This window comes from Hypomesus nipponensis, chromosome 18 (genome assembly GCF_054491055.1).
Source record: "Hypomesus nipponensis isolate SF chromosome 18, ASM5449105v1, whole genome shotgun sequence".
NCBI classification, from domain to species: Eukaryota; Metazoa; Chordata; class Actinopteri; order Osmeriformes; family Osmeridae; genus Hypomesus; species Hypomesus nipponensis.
This window is the reverse complement of record NC_140378.1, coordinates 7,142,634-7,169,378: the sequence shown is the minus strand read 5'-3', so window position 1 is coordinate 7,169,378 and position 26,745 is coordinate 7,142,634. Positions and strand designations below refer to the sequence as shown.

The window sequence follows — 26,745 nt, the reverse complement described above, 5'->3', positions numbered from 1 at the left end:
CAAACATTGACCGACCGGAAAATATAAGCTTTTATTTAGGCAAAATCTGTTTATGCAATTACATCTGTTCTGATAAACACTTAAACAAGAAGTACCCTCTCACATTGAACAATGTTAGTGGATTTCATAAGACAAACCCAAAAGGAACACTGTGTCATGAACGAGTTAATCAAATTAACAGAAATATTATATAACTTGATAGCTTTGGTTTCTCACAGCGTTCATTGACATCTTTAGTGGTAATACATACAGTAAAACAAATTACAAGACATCAAAAAACAAACTTGATTGTACCCATACTATATAACCATTCAAGCCTTCAGAATTGTATTTTGTATTAAACAGACAACAAACAAGTGGGTGGTGTCATGATTTCATGTCCTAATCTTAACATACAGTCTCATGGATAAGATTATTGCTTTACTGGACACCACTCAACTGCAAATGTCAGTCTACATCATTGGTACCAGCTCTGTGTTTTGGCACTGTGTTTGGTCCAAAAACCAACTCTGGAATAGGCAGAAGGCACACAAACAAAATCTGTGGGGTAGGTGACTTGGTTTAAATAGCACAATGGCACCTAGCTGGGAGGGTTTTACACTTCACAATACAAATAATAGTCTTTAATGAGAAACTTTTGTATTGTATTAAACTGTACTATCCAAATGACAACGGGATAACTACACACATTTGAATCACGAGTGCTACATCCTAAGCACAATAGATGTGTTTTTCTTTACAGTATTCAACCACATTCAGCATGGCAGAGAATGAGCATTTCTATATAAAGAAGAACCCAATTTCTCTGTCAGAATTGGAAAGGCACAGTTGTTACTTCTGGCAAAGTCTAAAAAACAACAAGTGCAAGTTTGCAATAAATACAGAATTCAAATGGGCCTGAAAGTACAAATGTCACATGTAGCCAATAATAATAATTTGCACTGAGCTGCCAATGCTCTCCAGTGTGTCTGCATTTGAGACAGTAAAATAATTCAAGTTGAAGAGTTTGGTCCTAAAAACCAGCCTAAACCAACTCTGGTCCTATACCAACTACTTGCCTAAATGATGTATGGAACAGTAAGGGACCCGTAACAAGTAGCACTATATTCCATGATTACAAATGTATATTGCATAGTGGGGGAAAACGATTCAGGTTTGACAAATCAAATCAAAAATCCTTATAAAAACTAACTTTTGGAGAAAAGAAATAAGCAGACTGTTCTTTTTGTTTTGTTCCATAAAGGCACAACAACACAACATTGTCCTGAGGTCACGTCAGCGCTGGCAGGCTTCTGCTTTGGCAGAAATAACCACGTTATTACTCATGTTTACTGGAGTGACTACTGTGGGTCTCTACTCTGACTGTTCTCACTCAAGGCAGGCAGAAAGCAGCAGAGCAGAAATCTCCCAGACAGCAATAAGCCTATTAGAACATCCCAAGGATGCATCCTATGGTCATGTCACATTACATGTTCCGAAAGATTTGCACATAGTAGTATCCTGGGAATTGTAGATATGCATTTGACCATAGAACACATAGAACACAAAAAACTAAATGAAGAGAGAGAACTTGTGGGTTTTGCCTTGAAACAACTAGGCAACAACAGTCTGATACTGGGCAAGTTATGAGGAAGAAAACGGCTGGCAGTAAAGGGTTCAGGGTTTCAGAGGCTGTGGAGCAGGAGGTAAGTTGATGGGCTATGGACCCCGTAGCTGGTCCAGTCTGGCGTACACGTCTTCCGCCTGACTTAGGTCCTCAAACACAGGCAGGAGGTGGAGCAGCTCAGCATCCTCCACATCATCAAACCACGACACCACAGGAACCTGGGGAGACATCAACAACCAACTCACCAAATGCCTCATCTGGACTCCAGAAGTGGCAAAAAGAAGAAAAAAAGCATGAAATTATGCTAACTTTGCAAAGCGGCGAGCTGAATCCTATTACCCACAACTAACTTTGAGGTGTTATACTACCAAACAACCTACTGAATCCTGAAAGAGAAATCGATTGGTATCTGTGGCAGGAGACTCACCGCATTCTCCGGGTGGAAGATATAAGAAGCAGGGGAGTTGTCCAGGATGAGGGTCTTGTGGAGCTCTCTTCCCAGCCTGCTCAGGTCTTTGACATAGCAGCCCTGATGGAAGACACAGGATTCCCGGAATAACCGGGTACGGAATACCCCACACTGGTCTAACAGGTCCGTCACTGGGTCGGCGTACTAATGGGGGGGAGGGGGGGGGGGGCAGGAATCATGGGATATTGAAAGGGGGAAGAAAGGTAGAGGCAATGGAGAGGGTTGGGCAGTTAAGGTTGAACTAAGGTCACCAAAGTACTATAACTTCAACAGGCTATATATGTATGTGCTGCAATGTGCTATAACGGTGGACATCTAAAACAGCTGAACAAAAGCTATCTATTTACGGTGGCTGACCGCATGTGAAGTGGACTGGTACATAGGGTGTCTATGGCATGAAGCAGGGTTACTATTGCGGAAGGGAAAACAAGTACAAACATATTTCAGTGGAATGTTAGTAGCCTCATCAGAGGTTTCATTTGTGGGTCTGACTTAATGTACCTTGGCCAGGCTGGCAGTGAACAGCACACACTCAAACAGCTCTCCCATTCTCTGAAGGAACTCGTCCACATATGGCCTCTTTAGCACGTACACCTGGACACAGTATCTTACATGATCAACATTTTCCTTTAAGAGAGGAAGATAAGTCATTCACTATTGTTGCAAAGTTGCAATGGTATCCACCTAACTACTGGTGGCACTACTACATTGTACTACTGCTAAACTGGATAACAGTAATACAGTACAGTGTAACAGTACAGTAATATCAGACATTCTTATCAAGAAAACTTCTCAAAGAAAAAAATCAGAAAGAGAACTTGTCATGAGCTTGTCACGTAGTCCATCTAGACGCTGGTGGCCAGTCCCCGAAACAAGTAATCCAGAACAGGCCAAGCGGTGTTAACCAGCCTATCCTGGATTACTTGAATCAGACAAGGACCCATGGAGAAGAATTCAATCCACAGACGGCAGCAAAATCATTTTACGAGGCTGACGAAGAAGATTATGTTTTTGTATTGTTTTTGTTCATGTTGTATCCCTCCACAATGCTGCAATGACTGCGGTGTAATAGTATAGCATTTTCTGTTCAACAGACTCACAAGCTTTGCGGTTATAAATATTGCATAACTTATCCGTGGATTTCAACAGAGCAAGAGGTATCGCCTTGTTTTCTTGCTTCAGTCTCCTTTCACTTTTAACTTTGTCCAGTAGGGGGCACCTGGCGCCCACTGCAAACCTTGATGCTGTCAAGAGACCCATCCCAGTTCTGCTCAACAAACACTGTGAACACTCCGCGCATACACCCCAGCCTACATTACAGCAGTACCAATCCCTCTACTGCACACAAGCACACTCAAACCATATTCATATGTTGGTGTGTATTACCTGGTGTGTGGTCCCCTCAATCTCCACAGGAACAATAAAATCGGCATTACTAATAGGCTGGGGACAATACACAAAGGGAGATGGTCGGTAAACTCATGGGTGTATATTCACATGTCGTTACATAACACACAATCCTTAGGCAACTAGACCTTAAAGAAACACATCTCTCATCAAAATGGATACCAAAACAATGCTTTCTGGATGGATGGCACATTAGGGTACCTTGAAGGAGCTGTGCACCAGAGTCTCGTCCAGGTCTATGACCACACAGATCTTGCCCTGGTCCTGGGCTGTCACCTCGGGCAGTAGGCTGGCCTCTGACAGCTGTGGAGGAAGACACGGGGTTAGACGGTCACAGGACTCTGCACTAAGCACCTAAACATGTAAACATCCTGTCTCTTTCACAAGGGATATTTCACTCTTGTAGTCGCTGTGGGGAATAAACTAATGAATGTGTCACCATGCATGTTTTTCTAAACTATGAATGCCATTTCTCGGAATTTGTTAATTAAAACTACCAACTGCCCGTAAAACAATAGACAACTACACAACATTGTTATTGGATTGTAATCTGCCCTCAAATGAAGCTTAACTTCAAAAAGAATACATGTATTGGCAGGGTCCACTAGGAAGTGAAACTGGATGAGAGAAGACATTTATTTTCAATCATATATTTTTTTTATTACATAACAGCTGAGACAGCAGTATAGTTCAAAACTCAGGACAGCCACATGGGCACCAACATTTTCATCTGAAATGTATTTCAGAGAACCAGACCACCCACAAATTCAGCTTTCCGTACACTCTGGTCTGGAGGACACTTGACAATATCTCATTAAGATGCCTCCTCCATGGTGCTGTCTAGAGACTGGAGCGCTGGAAGACATGACACATTCAATAGTGGCTAGTGGGAAAACCGCCTGTAAAGCCACTGCTCCTCTCCCACTGCACCTCAGCAGGCTCCAAGCGCCTCAGCTCAGCACACTGCCAGTCACTCGGTTGTCTTGTCCCTATCATCCAGGGGAATCAGACCTGAACATCAAAGATCCTCCCTAACCGCTAACAGTCATGGTTAGTGTTCTAGATTTGATAAGCAGGTGCAGTGCCTGCTCGGTGGTGCAGTTGGAACACACCATGGGAGGGTAATGTAGCATTTTTTTTACTTAGAAATGTTTTTTTTTTTTCAGAAGGGGCCCCTATCCAATGTCTGCAGTTACTGCCTCTGTACAGAGAACGTTTCGGAGGAGGAAAACACATGATGAAGGAAGCAATCAGTCGTTAAAAAAACCCAAATAAAAGTACGTCCGTCAATTCTTAGAAGCTAACTTTTGTCGCAATCTGTCATAGTCTAAGGTAAGCACTAACAGGCTGTGAGAATCTACATGCTGTGTTTAGGGGTCAAACGTGTGTTGTCGTGACTACATTGGTATTTTTAAAAATCAGATAACAGCCCCACTGTCCTACAACTAGCAGATGAAAAGCAGATTCTACCTTTTCCTTGACCCCTGCCAGCCGCACATTCTCAAGAGTTGAGAGTCACAATAACAATACTCCTGAGATGCTAAGAAGAATAAATTATGTTACCTTGACAACTGTCCCATTGTCCTGTGACTCGAGCAAAGCATCGTGGGAAGGTGGTGGAGGTTTGTGGCCATCCTGAGCTCGGAGGCAGCAGAAAAAGGATTTGAAGACGTTACAGCTTCTCTGCTGTTTCAACGAGGTCCTGCTCACCTGGCCTAGTAAACAAGCAAGACAGAAAAGAGAAAAGGCATGTGAAAATTAGACTACGTCTACATTTTCAGGTATCTATAATTAGCTTCCAAGGTTTTGAACGAAACGAAATAGCTGTTGAGTCAATAGGTTTTAACTGATGCTCATCCATATTTAATCCGACTAAGAAATCATGCCGCAATGAAGATTCCTAGAACAGGTGTGGTGGTAAAATGATGGGAATGTATCAAGAATATTTAAGTCAAGTTTAGGCAGACACTGGTGGCTAGCTTTACACACATGTAAAAGGGAGTCCCTATAGCATGTGTCCCTCTCCGATACAGGGATGGCACAAGCTGTACATAAAATCTGTTTTTAATGAGGCCGCTGGAAACGACTGGTAGCCTACACGTTATATAATCACAGAGGGCGGGAAAACCCACACTTTTCAGCAGCAGCAGTACCTTCAGCAGAAAAACACAGACAGAAAACATTCCAACCATTTCAGTCAAGACCTCTGGTTGGAGCAAGCCAGCGCAGTCACACCTCATTGCTCCATGCGCCCTTTGATCAGTCACTGTAAGATGGGAGCCCCACACCGGGCTTCCGCCACACAGAAAAACACATCAGGAGATTCTTCAGTCGGCTTGGTTATGCATTTTATTCCAGTCTGTACAAGCCACGTTTAGCATGTGTGGATGCCTGCCTAATGTGCATTCATGGATGTTAACTAACTGTAACGTTGAATTCTGTTGCCGCATAGATATTGACTAAAACCATCAGGTGGATTGAAAAAAATAAAACAGAGATAAATCTCTGTTCATACAGTCCTTAGAACATCCATTTCCCTTTCACCTCCACTTCCCCTTTATTCCCATCTTGTTTTATGGCATATGCAGGCCACAGGCATGATCTTATTACACAACCATAGGAGAGACAAAGGACATTGGGCCTTGGTTGGGTCATCAGCACCAGATCTGAATATAGGTACACTTTCTGGAAACAGGAAAACTAACAACATGGTATGTGTGGTAAAAACTATTTTTTACATTGCCAGTGCAAACCATCTGAACATTTCCCAGTTTTGAAGAGATTATCTTAATCAGCATATACAATATCTACAATCAAGATAAGGTTATCAAGTTGCAAAATCCTTAAAATCTATATTGAGTCCCAATATACGCATGCGAACAATCTAAGAAACCGCGCTTACAATGGGCGGCAGACCGAGGGCGTGTGCAGAGGGGTGTGTTTGTGCATTCCACTGTCAACACCGCGGCACCTGGGATTTTTACGATTATAAACCCCTTTTTCGTATCAATATTTTCAGGCTGATTATCACAGCGAAGCACACATGGTTACAGAATAACATGCAAGGTGGATGTTCTATACGCTATCATCAAGGTATATCATGTTGTAATAGCGATCGAGTAGTGCAGTACCGCTCACGCGCACTGATCTGTGCTGATCTGTCTCACAGCCTGCGAACAAAAACAAGCCTTTGCATACAGTACGTGATCACTGCCCGTGGAGACAGATGTGACTGTAGAAGGTTACTTTCTGTAACGTTTCCTTAATACAGATTACATTCAAACTGATCATATAAATATACAGTGTTTTTATCATGTGGTTATAACAAAGGTTTTAGTGAACAACATTTTACGCACGGAATTACACGGTTATTTAAACTCACCAGTAATCGCATCTTATGTAACCATAAACCAATAGTACACGGTTTGTAAATATAATAGACAACGACGAAGTCGTACAACACATTTTGCATAATAAACACCCCGTTGACACTGATGGTAAAACCTGTGTGGAATGGGTAAGACAATTAGCTTACAAATATTTACAATAGAATAGAATGAAAACAACAGATTTAATGAGGTCCTCTTGCTCATATAGGAGCTGATATAGCCAACATTCGAATAGTTCAGTGTGTAGTATGTTTACGATTTCCTCCCTTGGCTCTGCAGGTGTATGACATACTTAACAGCAAACACATACACTATTTGCAAATGAGTCTTAACACTTTATTACAAGAAATGCCATACAAACGACATTTACCAGATCCATACTCAATAGGATTGAGAAAGGTTTATACAAACCGTCAAGAGCGTACGCTCTAAATGTCGCGCGCAGTGTCCTACGAGGCTCAACTGTCAAACGAGCGCACTATTTACGTGTTTTCATCGCCGTCTAAATTCATGCATTTTATTATCGAACAAACACATCCAGCAATAAAATGCTCAATAAAGAAAAACTGTTAGCGAACACAAATTTTAATAGTCCAACATACCTGCTTTCGATGACAATTGAACGTCTTCTTTCTGCACTTGAGTGATAATAGAACTTTCCATCTGACAAGCACCGAGCCCTCAAAATCCAATCCGTTCCCCAAACACTGATAAGGAGCCTTCATTAGGTTCTATTGGTAAGTGACTAAAATACTGTCCTGATAACTGTCATCCGGCTATGTAACAATCAAGATGATATTACAATTAATCAGTTACAATGTTTCCTTATTCCTCGCGTCTTCTCTCTCATTTGGGAGGGGCAAGGCACTTTTATATTTTTTCTTATTTGCAATCTCCCTGCTGTTCTAGGCTTACTTTATCGCTTGTATATTTCTGAACAGCCCTTTCCTGTCGCTGCGGAGACCCCACTTTTGCTCCAACAACATGGAGAATCCTGGCGAAAGAAGGAAAACAACCGAGGAAATGGGGCAAGGGTGCGGTTTCAAGATCCCCTTACTACAGATAAACAACCTCGTCGAAGATACGCAGGCGAGAAGAGAAAATTATCAAAAATAGAATCAATCGAAAACGATTTCAAAAACGAAAACGGTTGTACATACAATTCGATAAAAAAATTAAGTGTAGTTTTTAGCCACTGCTTTGTTTTTCTTCGGTCGGGACTCCTCGGGTGCCTTGAAACCGTTACTCATTTCGGATTGGACCTTTGGAAAGTGGGAGTTGCAAAAGCATTCCTCTCTATTCTGCACGCTCCACACTGAAAACATTCCATCGCTGGTTTTGACACAAGTCGAATAATTATTACTTTAGACTAGCAATCACTGAACCCATTCAACTTCATGTCTACAAGACGTGTTCACAGAAATATATATTCAATTCTAATGTTCGATTATAATCATATGTTTTGGTTAGTGTAGGCTAGTAGAAGCACAGACAGGAGCGCTAAAACAATTATACACAGATTTCGATTCAGCTTGTGCAGATTTTTAAAATTACGTTTTTCCATTTGTCTGCTGTCAATTATTATTATTACTATTATTATTATATATTGTTGCACTGTTTCTCTGAAGATTTGATGCACAATTATTCAGTGGGACTCATTTTCCTCCTCTGCATCAGCTATTATAAAGCTATTTTATAAGGTAAGCTCATTCATAGATGCAGTGAATATTTTATGCACATGTGTACATGAAAAGATACACACACAAACTGAAGGTAAAGAAGAGTGTCTCTCATCCAATTGCATGGTGACTCCACTCAACATTAATGCCCGCAAAGGCCAGGGGTCAAAAGAGAGAACATATTCAGGGATCAGAAACGCCCTACAGCAGAGAGAAGCATGCTGACCCTTCTGCCAAAAACATATCCCAATCAGGACTGTGGTCAGGGCTGAACCACACAACCCAAGAAGAAAACAAGGACTGCACAGCAGTTTACAGTCCTACTTTCAGGCATTTCTAGGCAACAACAAAGATGCAATATCTGCAAAATGGACATCTCCTGGAGACCTTGGACAGTGTTGTGTGATCTCAAGTCTGATGTACAGGCTTGTTGTTCTCTGGTGGTGTCTGGTTCTTGTCTGCTGGTCACATTGCCTTAGATGATTCCTCTCAGCTTCAGAAGACAGATGGAAAGTCAGAGGGGCAAAGAGGGGTGTCTGGTGTTGAGATCCTGGGCTGCTTACGAGAGAATTGCAAATGGAGACACAAGGCAACCAAATTTATAAAGAACCATATGCTGCCAGTGCATATGATCGAATAAGACGTTACCACAGAAAAAAGCATGCCAGTGATCATAATAGATTTGAGCAGTCTCTACTTCTTAACTGAGTGGAAAAGTTATGAAATGAACCTTCCAGTAAGATGGACATACACTATTTAGATATTTTTCTCATTGCTGTGCAGCCAAATTCACGACAATCCATAAGGAATATAAAGCAAGGCATTTCAGACACAAACACAAACACAAGAGACTACAAATGAACTTGATAAATGCAAAAAGAGGATAAAGAAATTGAACTACAGAGGATAAACAATTTTAGGTAACTGACATTTAAACAGTCATCTTGCATACTGACACAGCTTTAAATAGTGCCACTGTGTAAGTATTACTATCACCTTAAATGGCTGCTTTTTCAATTCAACGACCATAATGGTTTTGTAATTATAACTTACGCGGATAAGTACACACTATGGTAAGCCACTGTAACCTGCAAATGACAACATAAACAAATGTTATTGGTTTTATAATGCTTAACATAAATCAAAGCTTGCATTGACCAGGGCCATTTATTATAATAACTTTTATTAATTATAACCAATAATAAAATTACTTCTACTAAAAAGTTGTAATAATTGTTCTATGGCTATCTTCGGTAGCTCATGCATTACTGTGCTCAATGGGTCATCAGCTACTTCATCTGTTCAAAAACATCCTGAGCTGAAAATAACAGTTGGCTGTCCCTTCTACTTCTTCAAAAAGAAAAGGTTGGTTACTAGTAAGATTTAAATAAACAAATACACTGGATACCGGATACAATAAAACGTAATACTTTTTTTTTTTTAAATAGACATTTGACAAAAAACATATAAAATACATTTAGTTTCATTTGTTAACAGATGTCATTCTTCATTGTCAGGTAAAAGCAATTAAGCATACAAAATTAAAACATTGACAATCAGACTATTTATTTTGTAAATTCCTTATGTGCGCAGTACACATACACAAACTCATGTGCACACACACGCAATCACACACACAGAAACACATTTACTTACAGCACTATGCATTTTGCAATTTACTGTACTTCCAAACATGCAGATGAGCACCCTGCCTGGAGCTTGGCCAATCTGAGCTTTATGTAGGGCTGGGTCTTTAGGTTCAGAATCATGTGATTTGCTGGAAGAAGTATCCCCCATCCCTCCTCCCTAGCCCTGCCCCAGAGTGGCCTCTCCTAGGCTATGTTTCCAGGAAAGGGGCCTACAGGACAGGCTGTGAGGCCTACGCAGGGAGAGATTGGCTCATTGAGAAAAACAAAAACACAGAGGGGAGGTGGGAAGACTCTCCCTTCTTACATAAGTCGGCCTCCATGACAGAAAAAAGTTCCCCGCCACAATGCAAAGAAAAACCTGTCTGGCCGCTCTCTCAGTAATGGCACTGGCATTTCAGAGCTGAAGTTTGAGCAACAGCAGTATCAGTTTACAGCAAGTGAAGGCAGTAATTCCACTGGCATGCCAGCACACAAAATCAAAACATCAATAACATATGCATTGGAACTTTAGCTGCTTTGCAGCATGGACAGAACTGCAAATAGGGATTATATCAAAATACAGATGATACAAAGGGTGGTTGCTTTCTTACATTTGACAATGTTTAAAAACATTTTCACATGACATCATATAAAAAACATCTTAGAATTGTTGTTCATTACTGTGCAGGGCTGGTGGTCTAGCACTGATCAAACATTCCCTGCCCCAGGGGATTAGTTATCTCTTTCAGTCAACAGTGCCTCCTTGTGGCGGAGAAGTGAAATAGCTAGTTCAAAATAAAAGCACTACTTTTTTTTTTGATACTGTAAAATACTTTCAGCTTCTGAGTTCAAGAGTCAAACTCGGGCAGCTCCTCGATCAGAACTGTGGTGTCATTTCTTCTGCTGGTGGTGAGGTCTAGACATGACACCCCCAAAGCTATCAGACACAACCATGCCTGAGAACAAGCAAGAGATTGACAAAGAGAGAGAGGATGCGCAATTGTTAGAGACCATTCTCAAACACATTCCATTCCCTGCTACGTTTAGGAAGTTAATAGGTTGAGAAATTAACATGTAAATAGTCTTGCCTGGAGTAAAACATGGTCCAGAATGTAAGTGACTTACCAGGTATCCTACAAATCCCAGATAGGCTAGAGACAGAATTGCAGCCAGAACATAGAGCCAAATACTCTGGAGCGTAGTTACATAAACCACTACAAAATACATGTTGATGGCACACACCAACAAGATCAAGACTCCTCCTCCTATCTTCCAAACTCTGAAAAAAGAAAAGAGGGTTAGGGGTAATCAAAAGAGAGAGAATCTGTATAATCGGCTACAATAGTTTGGATAGGCGCTTTCTCTGAGGACACTTACAATCCATTAGCAAAATCATGCATAAGGGATGCCAGGCTGGTGAAAGTTAGGATGGGGATCAGGGCAAATGGCAACTGAGAACAGAGTGAGAAAAGAGAAGAAGGAAAGAAAAAAAGTATCAACTGAACTTGTTCTTTGGGATAACCATGTGCTCAATAACAATACTGACTTTGTGGAAAGGATATCCCAGCATCCTGAAACCTTACTCGACCCCAGAGCGACCCTGGGTGACCCCCTGACCTGCATGCTCTGCAGCACGTTGAGGAAGTCGTTCATGCCCGTCAGATGCTTAACATCCTGGAAGATGGCCACCAGCAGGGTGGGAGTGATGGCGATGGAACGGGTCAGCAACACCCGAGTGAAACGCGACCAGTGCAAGTTCAGGAAGCCCTGCCAGAGAGAAGGGAGGAACACTCTCACAGACATCCACTCCAGCAACAAGCTGCTCAGTAAGCCAAACGGATGGAATGGGCGAAACGTTCTGAGAGCACCAGATTGGGTGAGTGCTGGAGCGTGACCCTGTCTCTCAGCTGACTTCCTGTGTCTGCACACTGACCTCCATGACAAACTGGCCAGAGTAGGTCCCTGTCATGGTGGAGCTCTGGCCTGCAGCCAGGATCCCCACAGCCCAGATGTAGAGGGCAGCTGGGCCGAAGAAGCAGCCAAGCACCACACCCTAACCCCAGCAACCAGGACGACAGGGCCCATTCATGGAGAGGACACAAGCAGAGGACACAATGCAGTCATGCAGGGGAGACTGGACACAACCAAAGGACCTGAATAGCAGCATTCCCTCTGTGTTAAGGATCAGGAGCTCACCCCTTTGTAGATGTCGACCTGGAGTGTGCTGTTGTCGAGTGGAAAGAGGTCAACATGGGGACTGCCTGTAGCATTGCATACATTATACTATAGGGCACAATAACATGTAAAAACAAATGTTAAGGATCCAAATGTTAAGGATCCTGTACATATGACAATAAACTTGAATATGATATGTACAAAATGAGACATTAGTAACCAATTGAACAACCTTGGTAAAGCATAATACAAACCACTTCAATATTTGTGCGTCCATAGAACGCCTCGGCAAACACAGCCACCACGAAAACATTGATGAGAAAAGAGATGAAGAGTGCAATGGACGATTCAATAAAGAAGTATTTGTTGGCCTCCTTGACCTCCTTCTTGCTAGACCGGTCAATCTGTCGAGACTGTGACAGACACATTTATAAACTGTTATTGATTTAGGCTCTGCAGAGCGGAAGACCTCAGGGTCAATTCAACCATTCCACACTGTGTGGAACTCCACAAATCTCATATTAAAAGTACCACCCTTGGGTACTGTACACAGCTAAATAAATGTTGTTTCACTCTACTCTGCCACAGCACTGACAATATTTTCAAGCTAAATTAAGAAATAGATATTTGAGAGTCTGGAACAAATGTCCTATCTATCCACTAAACCTTCATATCGGTCTCTGCCTCAAATACATCTATGAATTTGACCATCTGTCTGGCCTATCTACCTTTCAGTCCTTCCCCCCTACAGTGTACCTTGACGAGGGCCGAGTGCAGGTAGATGTTGTGTGGCATGATGACTGCCCCCACGATGCCCACGGCCTGCTGGAGCTGGGCGGCTCCACAGCCCTCACAGAAGGGGACAAACATTCCCCTCAGCAGCTGACCCTGGTCTGGAGCCACCGTCACATACTGGAGGGGATGAACAGGTCAGCAGAGCCTTCACACTGCACATACACACTCACACACATACACACTCACAGATACATCCGGTGTTACAACACTGGGCAGTGAGAAACAGGAACAATCTTATTTTATATCATTGTAAAAGTTATTGTTTCCTCAACTTTCTCATAAAGTGAAGTTTGACCTACTGTACTGGGAGAAAAGGTTATTCAGTTCATGGTTTACCTCATATCCAAACGTGACGGCCATGATGGTGATGAGAAGCCCAAAGAAGGCTTCAAGCTTCCTCAGACCTAAACCAAGATCATAACAACATCACTTACAGATATAAAGCAGTAACTTCTCACTGGTCTTCAGCACGCCATTATAGGTAAGGAAGACCTGCATGTGGCCACAGTGACCTACCATACTTGTCTAAGAAGAGGAAGACAAACGTGTCAATGATGGTGATGAGAACACCTCCCCACAGTGGGATCCTGCACACACACACACACACACACCCACACACACACACACACACCCACACACCCACACACACAACCACACACACACACACACACACCCACACACCCACAGTGAGGTATTGTCCTAGGTTTGGCATGTGTCGTAAGTGTTGCACGCTGTGGTGGGTGGTATGCACCCCCATATTACCTGCCAGCGGAGAGGAGGTTAAATGCAATCGCACATCCAATGACTTCCTGCATGTCTGAACCAATGATAGCCAGCTCCACCATTAACCATAGGATAATACGGGGAACCTGGGAGGAAGACTTGGAAGTTACCACCAGTCCATTTTTTGGTTTGCGTTGTCATATGTAAAGGTGTTAAGGTCTAACGTGTAGCTAAATATGACTAGTTAACTGCAAACCCTCGTTATAACAGGTACGTAGTTACTGTAACTTCTGTGCCGAGCTGAAAGTTGGTTAGGAGAACTGTATGAATAGTTTTGAAAAAGTGACTTATGTATTGAGAAATGTGGGGACTGGGGGACTGGGGGACCTAGGGACTGTAAAAACTGTAATGCTGCTGAGATAGTGAGTGAGAGAGAGAGATGGAGAGATAGAGAGAGAGAGAGAGAGAGAGAGAGAGAGAGAGAGAGAGAGAGAGAGCTCACTGTGCGGTACTGGCAGTGACAGACTTCTGCCAGGTGCATCCCTGTGACCACGCCCAGTCGAGCAGCCAACCTCTGGAGCAGTAGACCAATGATAGTGGCTCCCAGTAGCACCCACAACAGCTAATAGAAAGACAACAGGCCCTTCATCTGTTAATCATCCATTCATGAAGTAGTACTATATAATAACAAGAATGGACTGTATTGTATGGAACATTCCTTTCAGTACCTTGAAGCCAGCCTTGGCCCCAGACTGCAGGTCAGACTCTATGTTCCCTGGGTCAAGGTAGGCAATGCTCATTAAAAACCCAGGGCCAGTATAGGCCCACAGTTTACGGAAACTGAACCTCATCTGAAATATTGTGGTATGGAATTATTAGCACGGACTCAACATGCCACAAAATGTTTAATCCAATAAATAAATCATAGTACATTTATATGGAACAAAGCAATCTATCATTGTAAATACATTTGAAGTCAGAGGATAGCGTTCAGATCCATACCTGACTGGTTTCCTCTGGAATGGTGACCTTCTGATCAAAATAGGTGCTAGACACAGTGTCATTGTGACCCTCTGGGAACACAGAGGGGGAAGGAGTTCCTCGCCGAGTGCCTGTGGTCTGGACCACCGACGTCCCCTGGGACGTGTCCCCTGAAACATGATGCACAGTGGAACCAAGGAACCGCAACAACTTCTGAACACACAACTCTCAAGTCAATCAGGGACACGCTGACATAGCAGAACCACGGGGTGATTTATGCAACTTTTACGGCTCTCCTGTTATCGAGAAAGTTATATTTGTTTCCGTACGGATACTGCCAAGTATGAACCAGTTGACATATTTGTTTTGGTGGCAGATTACTAACAGAGGAATTTTGTAATCCAACTTTCACAGTCTTGAATGGAATTTAGTCAGCCTACACTTGTACAGAAAACAGGTCAAGTTTAGTTAAGACTCATACCTCCTCCTCGATCCTGGTCTGTGGTCATACTGGGTGGTAAAGACGAGATGTGGATGTTCTCAGAGAGTGGGGTACTGTCTGAAAACACAAGTTTGATAATTACTGGAATGGTAGCTAAGTGTAAACATAACTAATCCATACACAGAGACTTGGCATAAACAACAATTATTATGTTACGGGCTAGGTACAGAGTTCCCTTGAAAGATATTACTATGTAGGGGGCTATCAAGTGAGTCTGAAAAAAGTTAATAATTATGTTAATTAAGGGCTCGCTTCGATATTCAACGCCGCAATGCAACGGTGGTGACACTCCAGTGGGCAGCGATTCTTGAACATGAAGCCAAAAATGATCAAAAACCTGCAAAAATTATAGTAAAACCATAACTGATGTAACCAACCACATTGCTTTATTGTGGGATATCTCATTACGAACCATAGCATCCTCTTACCTCGAAAGAGAAAGGAGAATATCTTGGAAGGCATACCGAAGCGCTTGGTAATCTCCTAAAGAATATATTCTTATCCCAAAATAAACTCCAGCTGCGAAATAGAAAATGTTTGGAGGCTACAAGAAGTGTTGGAGACGCAATTCATTCAGCTAACTAGACTCTGCACTTCTTTCATGAAGGAGTTCACTCTTCACCTCTTCAGTTCAGATATCACGAACGAAATAGCTAACCTTCATTTGAAGCCTATGAAGGGGAGGACTTTCCTACAGGTAAGGGGGAGGTGGCAAAGTCGTATTCCTTGTGTTTAATATGAAGGTTTAAGAGCTTTTAAACTGGTAGTTTCAGTAATTGTAGAATGATTAAGTGGGTCAATTCCGTACACCTGTCTGGTGGAGTTTAGATAGACGCAATAAGGTACATTAAGTATATGAACTTTAAGGATGAGATGTATGCATACAGGTGTCACCTAAATCAGCCTACAATAATAAAGTGGCTTCAAAAGGTGCTTTTGAGCGCCATCTAGCCGCAGGGTAACGATTAGCCAATTGACAGTTTTAATGTAGGAATGTCACTATAGTGAACGTCAAAGAATTCCGCCGACAAAAAATTAGTTCGGAGTTAATACAAAGAAGAAATTGATTCGAAATACACATCAGTCAACCATATCAAATGTAGTATCACAGGATTCTGAAGGAAGGCGTATAAAGACGAGGTCTCTAGGTGGCGACAAATTGTCATCGTTTTACAACGGACTCCACCCTTTAGTGATTTTTCTAAAGGATGAATGTATTCAATGTTTTATCGAATATTTCTGCGAATATATTCAAATATGAAACATGCATATAACATAATGTATCCCTTTGCATTCAGAGTAGTAGTAAACGTACAATGTCCCATTAAACAGTACAAGTGGGGTAAAAAAAAGACAGGGCGAGACAGTAAATAACAAGTGATCACTTGATCTCCATTTTTAATCCAATAATTTACTTATTATCAAATCTGAATTCAGCACACAGCAGCAATAGTCTGTAGTTTAGCTGACACAGCTGTAAAACATTGTTATCGGTCAGATTGACGAAAAAGAATGTCATTAAAATCAGATGAATGTAGGCGAATGTTTTGTATTTTGACAAGCACCGATCTGAAGTTGAGCAACATTTGAATTGCTTCTATGACATGTGATGAAGAATAAAATGATATGTCCATGCAAAAAACCCTGAAATGTACATACAGTATATCTTTATTGCAAAGAAGATAGGGGTCACAGGAATCTTAAAGATTTTTTATTTCTTTCTTTTTATTTGCCTATCCCTTGTGTAGATGTAAAAGTCAATATGGCTGTTCTTGTGGATGTAGTGTGTATTTTTCGTAGTTCAGTCCCTATTTAGAACTGAAGTTACATTTTGTATTTGTAGAGCAGGTGAGATCATTATTCAGAGTTGATCAGAGATGCTTCATGTGTATGGAAGTTCATTATTATCATGTTAATATTCCAGTATAAAATCAAAATGAGTAAAAAAAAAATGATACCAAAAACAACACAATCAAATTAAATGAAAAAATGTCTGTGCATCCTGAAATTGAACTGGAAAACTGTCTGTTTCCTTGGTTTAGGTAATAAAGCCTGTCAGAATTTCTTTTGTCTTTTTTGTCTTTTTTACATTTGATGTCATCCATAATACTTTCAAAGTTCTTCAAATATTAAAAACAAGCATCTGTCCTTTTTGCTAAGAGACAGGAGGAAGGATCCACGTGTGTGCTGTCTGTTGATGCCCGGGGCATTCCTCCACATATCCTCAGATTTGAAGGCATTGCCATGGCAGCCTGTGAGTCAGTATGTATCCCCCCGCCTCCCTGCACATGCCCAACCTCATACAGTGGTGACCCTCATCACCACCTCACGGTTAGCAGCTGAGCTAATGCGTGGGTCATTGGGCCGCAGCTGGCTCAGGATGTGTAGGATGGTGTAGCCACAGTGGTGGTTGAGGATAGTCCTGAACCTCTGACTCCTACGCCCACCACCACTGCTGCCCAGACTGTGGGGGTTACTACGAGAGCCCCGGCCCCCAGTCTTATTGGAGCTCAGTGGGTCCCCCAGGTCCTTGGACTTCTCATAGTTCAGAACTTTCCACTGCTGATTGACAGCTTGCCAGCGCTTGAAGATTCGGTACACAGAGGAGCCCTCGTGGATTATAAGGCCTGGACAGAGATATGATAGGACAAATAGAGGTTTGAGAGCAGGAGTGAATAGTTGCATGACCCTATCTTGGATAACAGCAAGGGAGTCAATCGTTCAAACAAACTGTAGTACCTTTCCGAGCATATATGACAGTTGACTATTAGTTTACAAGGCCCATTTGAAAGCTCCATCATAACAATCTCTCCTCACCAATGCAGACGATGTCCATGAAACCGTACATGCCATAGCAGATCTGGAAGAGCAGATCCTGGCGCTGCCAGCGGGCAGAGGGGCTTAGAGAAGACCAGATGAGCCAGGAGATGCTGGCGATGAGGAACAGGGAGCCCAGGATGATGGCAGCGATCTGCACCTTCTCGATCACCGTCAGCGAGATGGCCTGCCACTGGAGGTGAGACGTTAGGACCTCACTGGGTTAGTACAGGATGCACAGGGAGGTATAGAGAGACACAGTCACACATTCACACATACACATCCTCACAGGTACATTTTCTCTAGCCCCCTGCACACCAACACACACTCACACTTCGTCACGCACACATACACATATACGTATGTACACTTCCTCACACATAAGCACACACACACATACACACACACACACACACACACACATAGAGGAACCGTGATGCAGCAGGGGCAAATGTGTCAGCCCAACATGGTGAATAGTCCTCACACCATCACTCTGAGCTCTAGAGAGACATGACGCCTCCAGCTCTACAGCAGAGCACTCCCTATCAGTAATACTGGGATTGTTGCTCTGCTCCACAATAGTGGCAAGGGAAAAACTGGTTTTACCGGGCATAACGTCTCTGTGTGACACATGGTCATGTAATTGGACAAAAATACAGCCTTAAGTGCACGCAGTTAATCACGACTGACGTGTTCAATGCCCTTGTCCATTGTTGTCCCCTTGTTGACAAGTGAGGGTGGGGCCAGCATGGAGAGGAGATGGATGCGGAGGACACATACCTGCAGTGGGTTCTTGGTGCTGATGGCCAGGACCTGGTACTTGAAGTAGCACAGCTCACAGCTCCAGGAGCCTCTCTCGCTGATCCAGCGGATGAGGCAGGGCTGGTGGGTGCAGCGGACAGAGCCGGCGCAGCGACACGGGCTCAGCAGCTCCCCCTGCAGGAGGGACAGATGCGCCCCAAAAACATCAGCTGGACCGTCATCTGAACCAGGCGGTTCAATATCATGGAACACACTGGCCATCAATGAATCCACACACCACTTTGAATTCATGATGGCAAATACCCTCGCTTTCTCTCCTGGCAAGTCAAAGGTAATGTATCCGCACAGCACTTAAAATGCACAGCCTATACGTTGCGTCATTCGAAACGAGATCGCCTGTGTGGATTCTGGAAGGAAGCCAATGTCTTTCTAAAACCGCGCCAGCAATCAAAGTAGTTGTCTGTGGTTAGAGAATGGACACACACCCACACAACTATCGGACATGGCCATTTCTTTGTGTCATTTGTAATATTAAGGAATAGTCACTAACACCATCCCTTCCTTGTATGACGCAGAAAATTGAAAACCATGGCATTTATTACTGATTCCTATCCAACCCTGAGGTGAAAAAGGTTCAAATGTCAGTGATGAAGTTAGCGTTTTAGTCATCAGTTTTGGGAATTATGCATGAATCATTAGTAGATCAATGCGTGGGCACAGCATGATGCCTGGCCCTGTCGGTGGGTAGGGGCCTATTACCGGCACGATCTGACGGCATGATTGGAGTATTCAAGGGCAGGGAGGTGAAGGAGAGGTGAGCCATTTCACCCCTACTGTTTGCATAGACTCTCAGTGAACTCAATCAATACAACTCACAGCACTAACTAACACCTACAACGCCCTCGTGGACCAACAGAAGGAGCTTCCAGGGGTCAACTCATGATTAAAAAGAGGGGCTGTTTCAGTTATCTACCAAGTTGGGTGAACTGTTGTGTTATGCAAGCAGAATTTGCTCAAGTACAGAGCAAAAAAGTACAGTGCACCGCCCGCATACAAAGCGGAATGTCTGTCCAAATAAAACAATCCTCATCATTCATACAAAGCCTCTTCAGATCTAGCCGTGTCCTTTACATGTGGACACATTCTGGAATAGAAACCCAACCAATGTCTTTTTTGGTTTTGCTGGTGGAGGAGTTTGACCTGTTTAAGCCATGCTTACAGAATGCACCTCCTCGCATTGTCAATGACCAGTCAGCTTTCACAAAAGAATGCAGAGATCACACTGAATCATCTGTTCCTATTCCTTTTTGTTCTCTGTTTTTCCTGACCTTGCCTAACTTGTTCAACCATCAACTAAAAGAGCTGATGTGATTAGCTACTGTAGCCTTACATGGAAAGCACCATATGGCACCCATAAACTTAAATAACTGATTATGACACTTTTATGATGACACAGAATAGGTCAGCAATACTTTTTTTGCATTTGGTAAATGTCAAGCCGGGTAAAAACTGATGTGTGTGTGCCAACCATTGCAGTATAATAAAAGTCAGGTGCCAGCGCTATCAAAATATGACAGTATCCAATAACCTACATCGAATACATCATATGTCACATTCTAGTTAGAAGTCCCATCTCCTGTTCATCAGCCAATGCTAGCCTGTTGTGGCAAGTCTCTGTCAAGTAGAATCAGGGGGGCACCTTGCGTGGTGTTCTGACAGGTATGACAGGTATGACAGGTATTGGGATTCATATTCCAGACCTCCCACTGAGTTAGGTTATCATATGTGTGTGGAGGTTAATTGACCAGCTAACAGAGACGTGAATAGCATTAAGATGACAATGTAATGCAAGATTGCTCTAAAGGCAGTGGGGAACAATAAGTCAACATTGTCCGACATTCAGATTTCTTGCTGTGGTTGTATGTGAAGATGCATTTTTTCCGGTCTATGCATGTAATTGCTTCAGAGGTTCAACATCAAATCCAAGTTTTACACCTGGCAAACAATGTCAACATGAAACACACACAAGTTGTTTGGGAATGCCCAACTAATTTGTGCCATTTACAAGCTATTGCATCGTGATTTCATTTCTGATACCATAGGGGGTTTGAGTTCTTGTGTGTTGCTGGTATACAGACTCTCGTGAGACTGCTTGTGATTGGAGCTCTGCTAACAAGCTCAGTCACAGTTTATATATACTATAAATGAGCACATCCAGAGTAATCACACCATTAGTGACAAACATAGTATTCAAGGAAGTGACTAAGAGTGACTAAGAGATCATTTACATCTGTGCTCCCACTGCACTTAAAGCATTTCTAATTATTTGGAGGCAAAGGATGACCTGCTGGAGGCAGCCTGTTACAGGTTCCTGCACATCTGGTGAGTCAAGATTTGGCTGCCGACCAAAGATCTGTTCATTGTTCTGCCTCTACCTTTCTAGTCCTGACAGCAAGGGTTAAAAATGTGTTTGAGAATCATGTTTAGGAAATTGATGGATCACCCCTTTGCATTCAGACTGCATTTCTGTACAGGCAGTTGATCCCCATATAAATTAATAATACAGTATAACAGTACTGTACCAGTCGTCAGCCCACTCCGTATACTCATCCATCTCACTCTCCTGTTCACCCTTTATATTGTCAAACTTTCTTTGTTGCTCATCAGCAACATTATGGGACGACCTAATTCGCTTTGCTTGTGCTGTACATCTCCAAAGCCCTGAAACACATACTGTCAACCTGCCAAATCAGCTCTCAGCTTTGATCGAATCCATACATTCATTCATACAAAATACTTATAGTTAACGATGACATCCTGCAGCTGGACAGAGTTAGAGGGAATGTGGGACGGAGAGTTTACCTGCTCAGGCCCTTGGAAGCAGATCCGACACTGGGGCGTGCGCATGCTGCTCGAGGTGCTGGTGAGAGACACGGCGTCCAGGCCCATTTGCAGTTTGGGGTCCTTCTCCTCAAACGCCAGGCTCCGGGGCCGAGGATCACTACCATAGTACTCCTCCTCATCATCCCGAGAAGAGCAGTCGACAAAGGGAGGCCAGCCGCAGCCGCCCATCCCCAGACCTCGCATGTTTGACCGTCTATCTGCGTCTGTGCCGGACTGTCTCGAATCGGATCGCATAAAAACCAGTACTTTCAGTTCGTTGAAAAACATGCGGATCCGATACTTGAACATGTTTGGCTACATAAGACGTATTCAGAACAGGGCGGAATGTGAAAATTAAGTGGTTTAAACAAAGGAATTGTTTTTTAATTTATTATTCAAATAGACGAAATATCAAGCCCATTGGGCAGTTATATTGTTGCGAATGTTTACTGCTCTAAAGTGTACATTTGACTTAATTTCACCATATCATTTCTGAATAACATCAGAGACCAATTTTGGGATGAATATGGGATAAAGGACTTTGTCTTGGTTGTTGCCGCTCTGAAGGCATTTGTGCCTATAAGCCAATGCGGATCAGAGATTTTCTTCTTGAGCACCCCGAGACACTCTTTCAATATTCATTGCCAAACAACTCCTCTGCAAATTCTGTTTGGGTGTATCTTCCACTGTCCTAAAATACCTGATGTAACGTCAGCCAAGAATCTTATAAGCACATTTCTTTAATTGTCTATCTAAATACACTTCATCAGAAGCCTTGGGTTTGCAGCAGAATACATGTTTTGCTACCCAAAGCAGAAGACTGCGAGAGTGTGGACGAGAGGAGGAGTGAGCAACGTAGAGCCAGAAAATATAAAATGGGATCTAAAACAGAACGACATTCCATCTACACAGTCAGGTTGGCTTCTCTTGTCAAGAATCATAATCCAAAACGATGAGGACGATGCAATGGAAGTTTGATGCAGTTTGATCCGATTTTATCGTGTCTTCTTATTGTCCCTCTGTGCCATACCAGTCGTCATCATGATTATTTTTTAGTTCTCCTTTGTAATGTTCCTTTGTGATCCATCAAGAATCCATCCTGTTCCACCCAACATCCACTCCGATGAGACCCAACTGACAATCCTGCGAATTAGCATGTTCTAAATATGGCAAAAAACATCCGAAGATCTTTTATCCTACCTTTAGTCGATGTTCATCGGTATTTCTTTGCAGCCAAAATATGGTGCACCGAAAATGTCAATATAAGGACTGCATACAAACAATAGTTGCTGCCGTTTTTCAAATTAGAGATTCATGACGATGTCTTCGCATCCGAGAGCAATTAAAGCAGTAATGTCATTGATTATCGTATCAGATGGGGATGATAGCCTACTGCTCGCTATGAGTTTCCTCCTCGAAATGGTCTGTTATGAGAGTGAACCAACGCTTCTCGTACTTCCGGAATAGTAGGCTAGTAGAATGACAAACACTGACTCTCCTCTGAATTCTCATTTTTTCATGGACAACTATCAGGTTCCAATGGATAATGTATTCCCATAAGGCTCTGTGTAGTTGGGGAGAATAGATTCCGCTGTTTGGTTGGTTATTGACGGCCGCTGCTGTCCATGGTGCTGATTTCCCTAGTGACGTAAGCAGCCACATGCATTGTACGATGTGTCTGGGAAATATAAATTAACCTTCCCCATTCTCTATTATACTGTGCACTCGTGTAAAGAGACAGCAGAGAAATTGCATATATATGTATACATTGTATGTATAATAACAAAGGCCAGTTGATCCATGGACTCTTGGTGTGTTTGAATTATGAACTTTTATGATTGGCTTCCTTTATTTGATTCAAAGGCAACAAAGCATCACTATATTGGACACAACCATACATATTACATAAACGTTTGTCATGCTGTTTAGTCGAGTTAATAGTGGATTATCACACGTTGAGGTCTGTAGGTTCATCTGGAGTTATAGAACTGCAGTGTTATTGGCTGCCTGACCACTGGACAACACACTCAGCATTCTGACCCAACGCACTGCTTGCAGAATCCCCTGTCTGATTGATCTGGATGGATTTTTCACACTGACCCATTGTAAATATAGATTTCTGGACTTGTGGTGGGGCCAAAGATGCCAAAGGCAGGATGTCCAGTTAACACAGCTGAGACGGAGAAGATGAGGACCTGGTGGAGCTGGACCTGGTGGAGCTGGGGCTGGTGGAGCTGGGGCTGGGGGAGCTGGGGCTGGTGGAGCTGGGGCTGGGGGAGCTGGACCTGGTGGAGCTGGGGCTGGGGGAGCTGGGGCTGGGGGAGCTGGGGCTGGTGGAGCTGGGGCTGGTGGAGCTGGGGCTGGTGGAGCTGGGGCTGGTGGAGCTGGGGCTGGGGGAGCCGGGGCTGGTTGTAGCATGGCTGTTTGAACTGTACTGTACATTATGGTTGTTGTGATTCTCATATTTTGAATCATATTTTTCTGTGTTTTAGGGTTCTTTATTATCTGCAGGGACCTTTCATCAAACATACTGCTCTTTATTTCCACACAAAATCCCTCAATAAATAATTACATTTAATATATTGTGAATCTATTTTTGTCATACTAAGCAGGGGCTTTGGGGGGAAACAACCAAGCAATTTTATTGCTTATGTTTTTTTCCACAACTGTATGATTGATATAGCCTACTTGGCATATGACTGGCAGTATAAAAAAAACACAATCCTAGCAGACTTAATGGATAAAGCTAATTTATGATTAACGGATACACATTCAGTGTGTGGGTGTATATTTATTTATGTACACCCACAGTGTACTCCTGAGTGTGGAGGTGGAGTTACTGTAATATATAATGATCTAATCATCTTAAAAAATAACAGTCAGAACTACTGACTCAGGCATCACATGATTCATGATGACTTCGATGAGCTTGTGTATAGGTGTGCCATTTTGTGTTCTGTCAGTCAGCACAGTTTTGTATCAGATCTGCTGGTTTTGTTTGTTTCGGTCTTTATCCACAAGATGTAATACCCCTCCCCCACACACATCACCTCTTCACCTCACTTTTGCTCTCCATAATTTAAATGTCCATATTCACCCTTTCTTCCTCCCCTACCGCTTCCCTCTCTTTCTATCGCCTCCGCAACACCCTCACCTTCTCACCTTTCCTCACCCTTGGAGGCAATGTTTCACACCTCAACCATTAACGTGGCACCCTTCACCCCTCCTTTCCTCTTTATAGACCCCTTCCTCTGTCCTCCCTCTCTCCTGTCGGCATTATTATGAGCCAGTTAGAAGAAAATGCCAGACTGCAAATGCATGACTGTGACAACGTTACAATCTTCCTTCCATGTTATTCTCTTCCTGAGCAGGTCCCATCTATAAGAGACAAATGAGAACCAAGATCCCTCACACCTCTTGAAGCTTGCTTATCTTCTGATATGAGAGTGTCTCGGCTGTCCACACCCCCCTGCTCTCCTCCATTATTGATACGCTTATTGACCTGCTTGTCTCCTGTTCCTGATGAGAATCATTTCCCCTCATGTTTGTTCTGCCAGCACAGGGGAGGAACCGCCGTCCAGGCTCGTTTGTGTTGTCTCACTTCAGCATGTTATTGTTCTCATTATTATTCTGATCACAACACTGTATTTCATCGTTTGAAAATACCAGGATATATTTAGGCTATTGCAGATATCCACCATACATTAAAAGTCCAAACACAGCTAACCCAATGAAATTTATGACTGCAACAATATTTCTTTATATCTTCTACATAGTACCAAATATGTGTTTTATGCTGTTCCACAGAGAGCCTGCCGAGCCCATGCTATATCTGTGAGAGGACAGATGGCTGTCCCTGTTGGTGTGATTCTTCACAGTCACTCCAAGTTAATACACCCAGCATATGGGCCTGCATCACAGGGTAGGGGCTGGCAAAGGGCCCTCAGGAGAGCATGCTGACAGGATAGGGAGTGGCTCTCGTGCAGGGAGGTGGTTCATGATGTCCAAAATGACCGTGTAGTGGAAACTTGCGGGACCCAAAGCCCTTATCAGGCACATTTCACTTATATAAATGTCCTTACTCCCTGGGGATGACCAGGGCACGCCCTGCTAGATCCCATCAAACACCAGTGACTGTGTCATGTTTGTTCTTGTACTCTATAAAGTAAAAACAATCTGTCATAGTTCAGCTGAATGAAGAGCAGCCATTGTTTAGAGAACTACCTCGGGAGTCCATTTTATTTAAGGATTGAACAGATTTTGGAATGTTCAACCAGCTTTCTGTGCCCATCCTGTCTGTGGGGCTCCCATTCAGATAATGGGCGCACCTGGAGAACACACAGCTTTATGAATGAGGATTATGAGGTATTATAAGTGGCTGCTGGACTTTTTATAGGCTCATAATACATTAGCAGAACCGCCACTATCCACCTTGGACTAAATATGTTGGTTATTATCTTGATTGCTGTCTTATAATGAGAACAGACTGATCCTCCATGAATCACAAATACATTAGGACTTAGGAATTAAATAATTCCATGAAGCTCATTATGGCTTCTCTTTCCCGAACTGAAGAATGTAACACAATTCAATAATGGCATTAGCAATTGACATTTACAATACAATATTTGATTATTTATATATTAAACTATTTAGGAAAATGTTTATGTAGTTTCATACAATGTATTCCAAAGGTGGAAATAGATAAATAAAACAATACTATCCTCTCATATTGCTGCAACATATACTGCTGCCACCCAGTGGTTTACAAAAGTATGTTTTGGAAATGTCCTTTCTGTCATGTATTAAACAGTCGAAGAAAGGGTATGATGTATTACATGAGGAATATCTACACTATTTAGCACAACATTATAACTGCTTGAATGAAAAAAAAAGAATGTAATCCAATTAAACAGAAAATAATGTACA

At 42.7% G+C, this 26,745-nt stretch overlaps 3 protein-coding genes across 5 annotated transcripts; all 3 read right to left on the bottom strand.

The window, feature by feature from the left end:
- Window positions 1-6: 6 nt before the first annotated feature.
- On the bottom strand, window positions 7-8,074 carry ctdsp2 (CTD (carboxy-terminal domain, RNA polymerase II, polypeptide A) small phosphatase 2). Of its 2 annotated transcripts, none has more exons than XM_084679495.1 (7): window positions 7,474-8,074; window positions 5,046-5,197; window positions 3,684-3,785; window positions 3,462-3,518; window positions 2,577-2,702; window positions 2,034-2,219; window positions 7-1,824 (listed from the first exon to the last, which is right to left on the bottom strand). In XM_084679495.1, exons 1-7 carry the CDS (start codon window positions 7,532-7,534, stop codon window positions 1,699-1,701), a joined length of 810 nt encoding a protein of 269 aa, XP_084535621.1. In that variant the 5' UTR covers window positions 7,535-8,074; the 3' UTR covers window positions 7-1,698. The 2 variants fall into 2 exon arrangements, with proteins under 2 accessions (XP_084535621.1, XP_084535622.1); XM_084679496.1 differs by having other exon boundaries at window positions 2,577-2,669; window positions 7,474-8,071.
- A 2,427-nt stretch (window positions 8,075-10,501) lies between these two features.
- On the bottom strand, window positions 10,502-15,919 carry LOC146251793 (natural resistance-associated macrophage protein 2-like). 2 transcript variants are annotated; one of them, XM_084679366.1, is made up of 16 exons: window positions 15,783-15,919; window positions 15,334-15,411; window positions 14,874-15,022; window positions 14,600-14,722; window positions 14,374-14,493; window positions 13,911-14,017; window positions 13,665-13,735; window positions 13,485-13,552; window positions 13,110-13,265; window positions 12,608-12,766; window positions 12,375-12,461; window positions 12,112-12,231; window positions 11,796-11,945; window positions 11,556-11,629; window positions 11,304-11,457; window positions 10,502-11,134 (listed from the first exon to the last, which is right to left on the bottom strand). In XM_084679366.1, the coding sequence occupies exons 1-16, from the start codon at window positions 15,814-15,816 to the stop codon at window positions 11,027-11,029; spliced, it is 1,758 nt and encodes a 585-aa protein (XP_084535492.1). In that variant the 5' UTR covers window positions 15,817-15,919; the 3' UTR covers window positions 10,502-11,026. The 2 variants fall into 2 exon arrangements, with proteins under 2 accessions (XP_084535492.1, XP_084535493.1); XM_084679367.1 differs by lacking the exon at window positions 15,783-15,919 and having other exon boundaries at window positions 15,328-15,388.
- Window positions 15,920-17,652: 1,733 nt separating this feature from the next.
- Window positions 17,653-22,125, bottom strand: marchf9 (membrane-associated ring finger (C3HC4) 9). The gene is made up of 4 exons (XM_084680697.1): window positions 21,796-22,125; window positions 18,952-19,107; window positions 18,172-18,364; window positions 17,653-17,981 (listed from the first exon to the last, which is right to left on the bottom strand). The coding sequence occupies exons 1-4, from the start codon at window positions 22,123-22,125 to the stop codon at window positions 17,653-17,655; spliced, it is 1,008 nt and encodes a 335-aa protein (XP_084536823.1).
- Between the last annotated feature and the right edge of the window lie 4,620 nt (window positions 22,126-26,745).

What these genes read in the sequence shown, in the direction of transcription:
- LOC146251793 (XM_084679366.1), bottom strand. Translation starts at nt 15,816, where the DNA reads ATGCCTTCCAAGATATTCTCCTTTCTCTTTCGAG. An exon ending in AACCTCCTCTCCGCTGGCAG is followed by an intron (nt 13,736 to 13,910) that starts GTAATATGGGGG and finishes GTGTGTGTGCAG; the next exon opens with GATCCCACTGTGGGGAGGTG. An exon ending in CTGGCCAGTTTGTCATGGAG is followed by an intron (nt 11,946 to 12,111) that starts GTCAGTGTGCAG and finishes TCTCTCTGGCAG; the next exon opens with GGCTTCCTGAACTTGCACTG.
- ctdsp2 (XM_084679495.1), bottom strand. Translation starts at nt 7,534, where the DNA reads ATGGAAAGTTCTATTATCACTCAAGTGCAGAAAGAAGACGTTCAATTG. An exon ending in TCAATTGTCATCGAAAGCAG is followed by an intron (nt 5,198 to 7,473) that starts GTATGTTGGACT and finishes CTTGTTTACTAG; the next exon opens with GCCAGGTGAGCAGGACCTCG. An exon ending in TCTTCCACCCGGAGAATGCG is followed by an intron (nt 1,825 to 2,033) that starts GTGAGTCTCCTG and finishes ATGTCTCCCCAG; the next exon opens with GTTCCTGTGGTGTCGTGGTT.
- marchf9 (XM_084680697.1), bottom strand. Translation starts at nt 22,125, where the DNA reads ATGTTCAAGTATCGGATCCGCATGTTTTTCAACGAACTGAAAGTACTG. An exon ending in GCACCAAGAACCCACTGCAG is followed by an intron (nt 18,365 to 18,951) that starts GTATGTGTCCTC and finishes TCTCACCTCCAG; the next exon opens with TGGCAGGCCATCTCGCTGAC. An exon ending in CATGGACATCGTCTGCATTG is followed by an intron (nt 17,982 to 18,171) that starts GTGAGGAGAGAT and finishes ATCTCTGTCCAG; the next exon opens with GCCTTATAATCCACGAGGGC.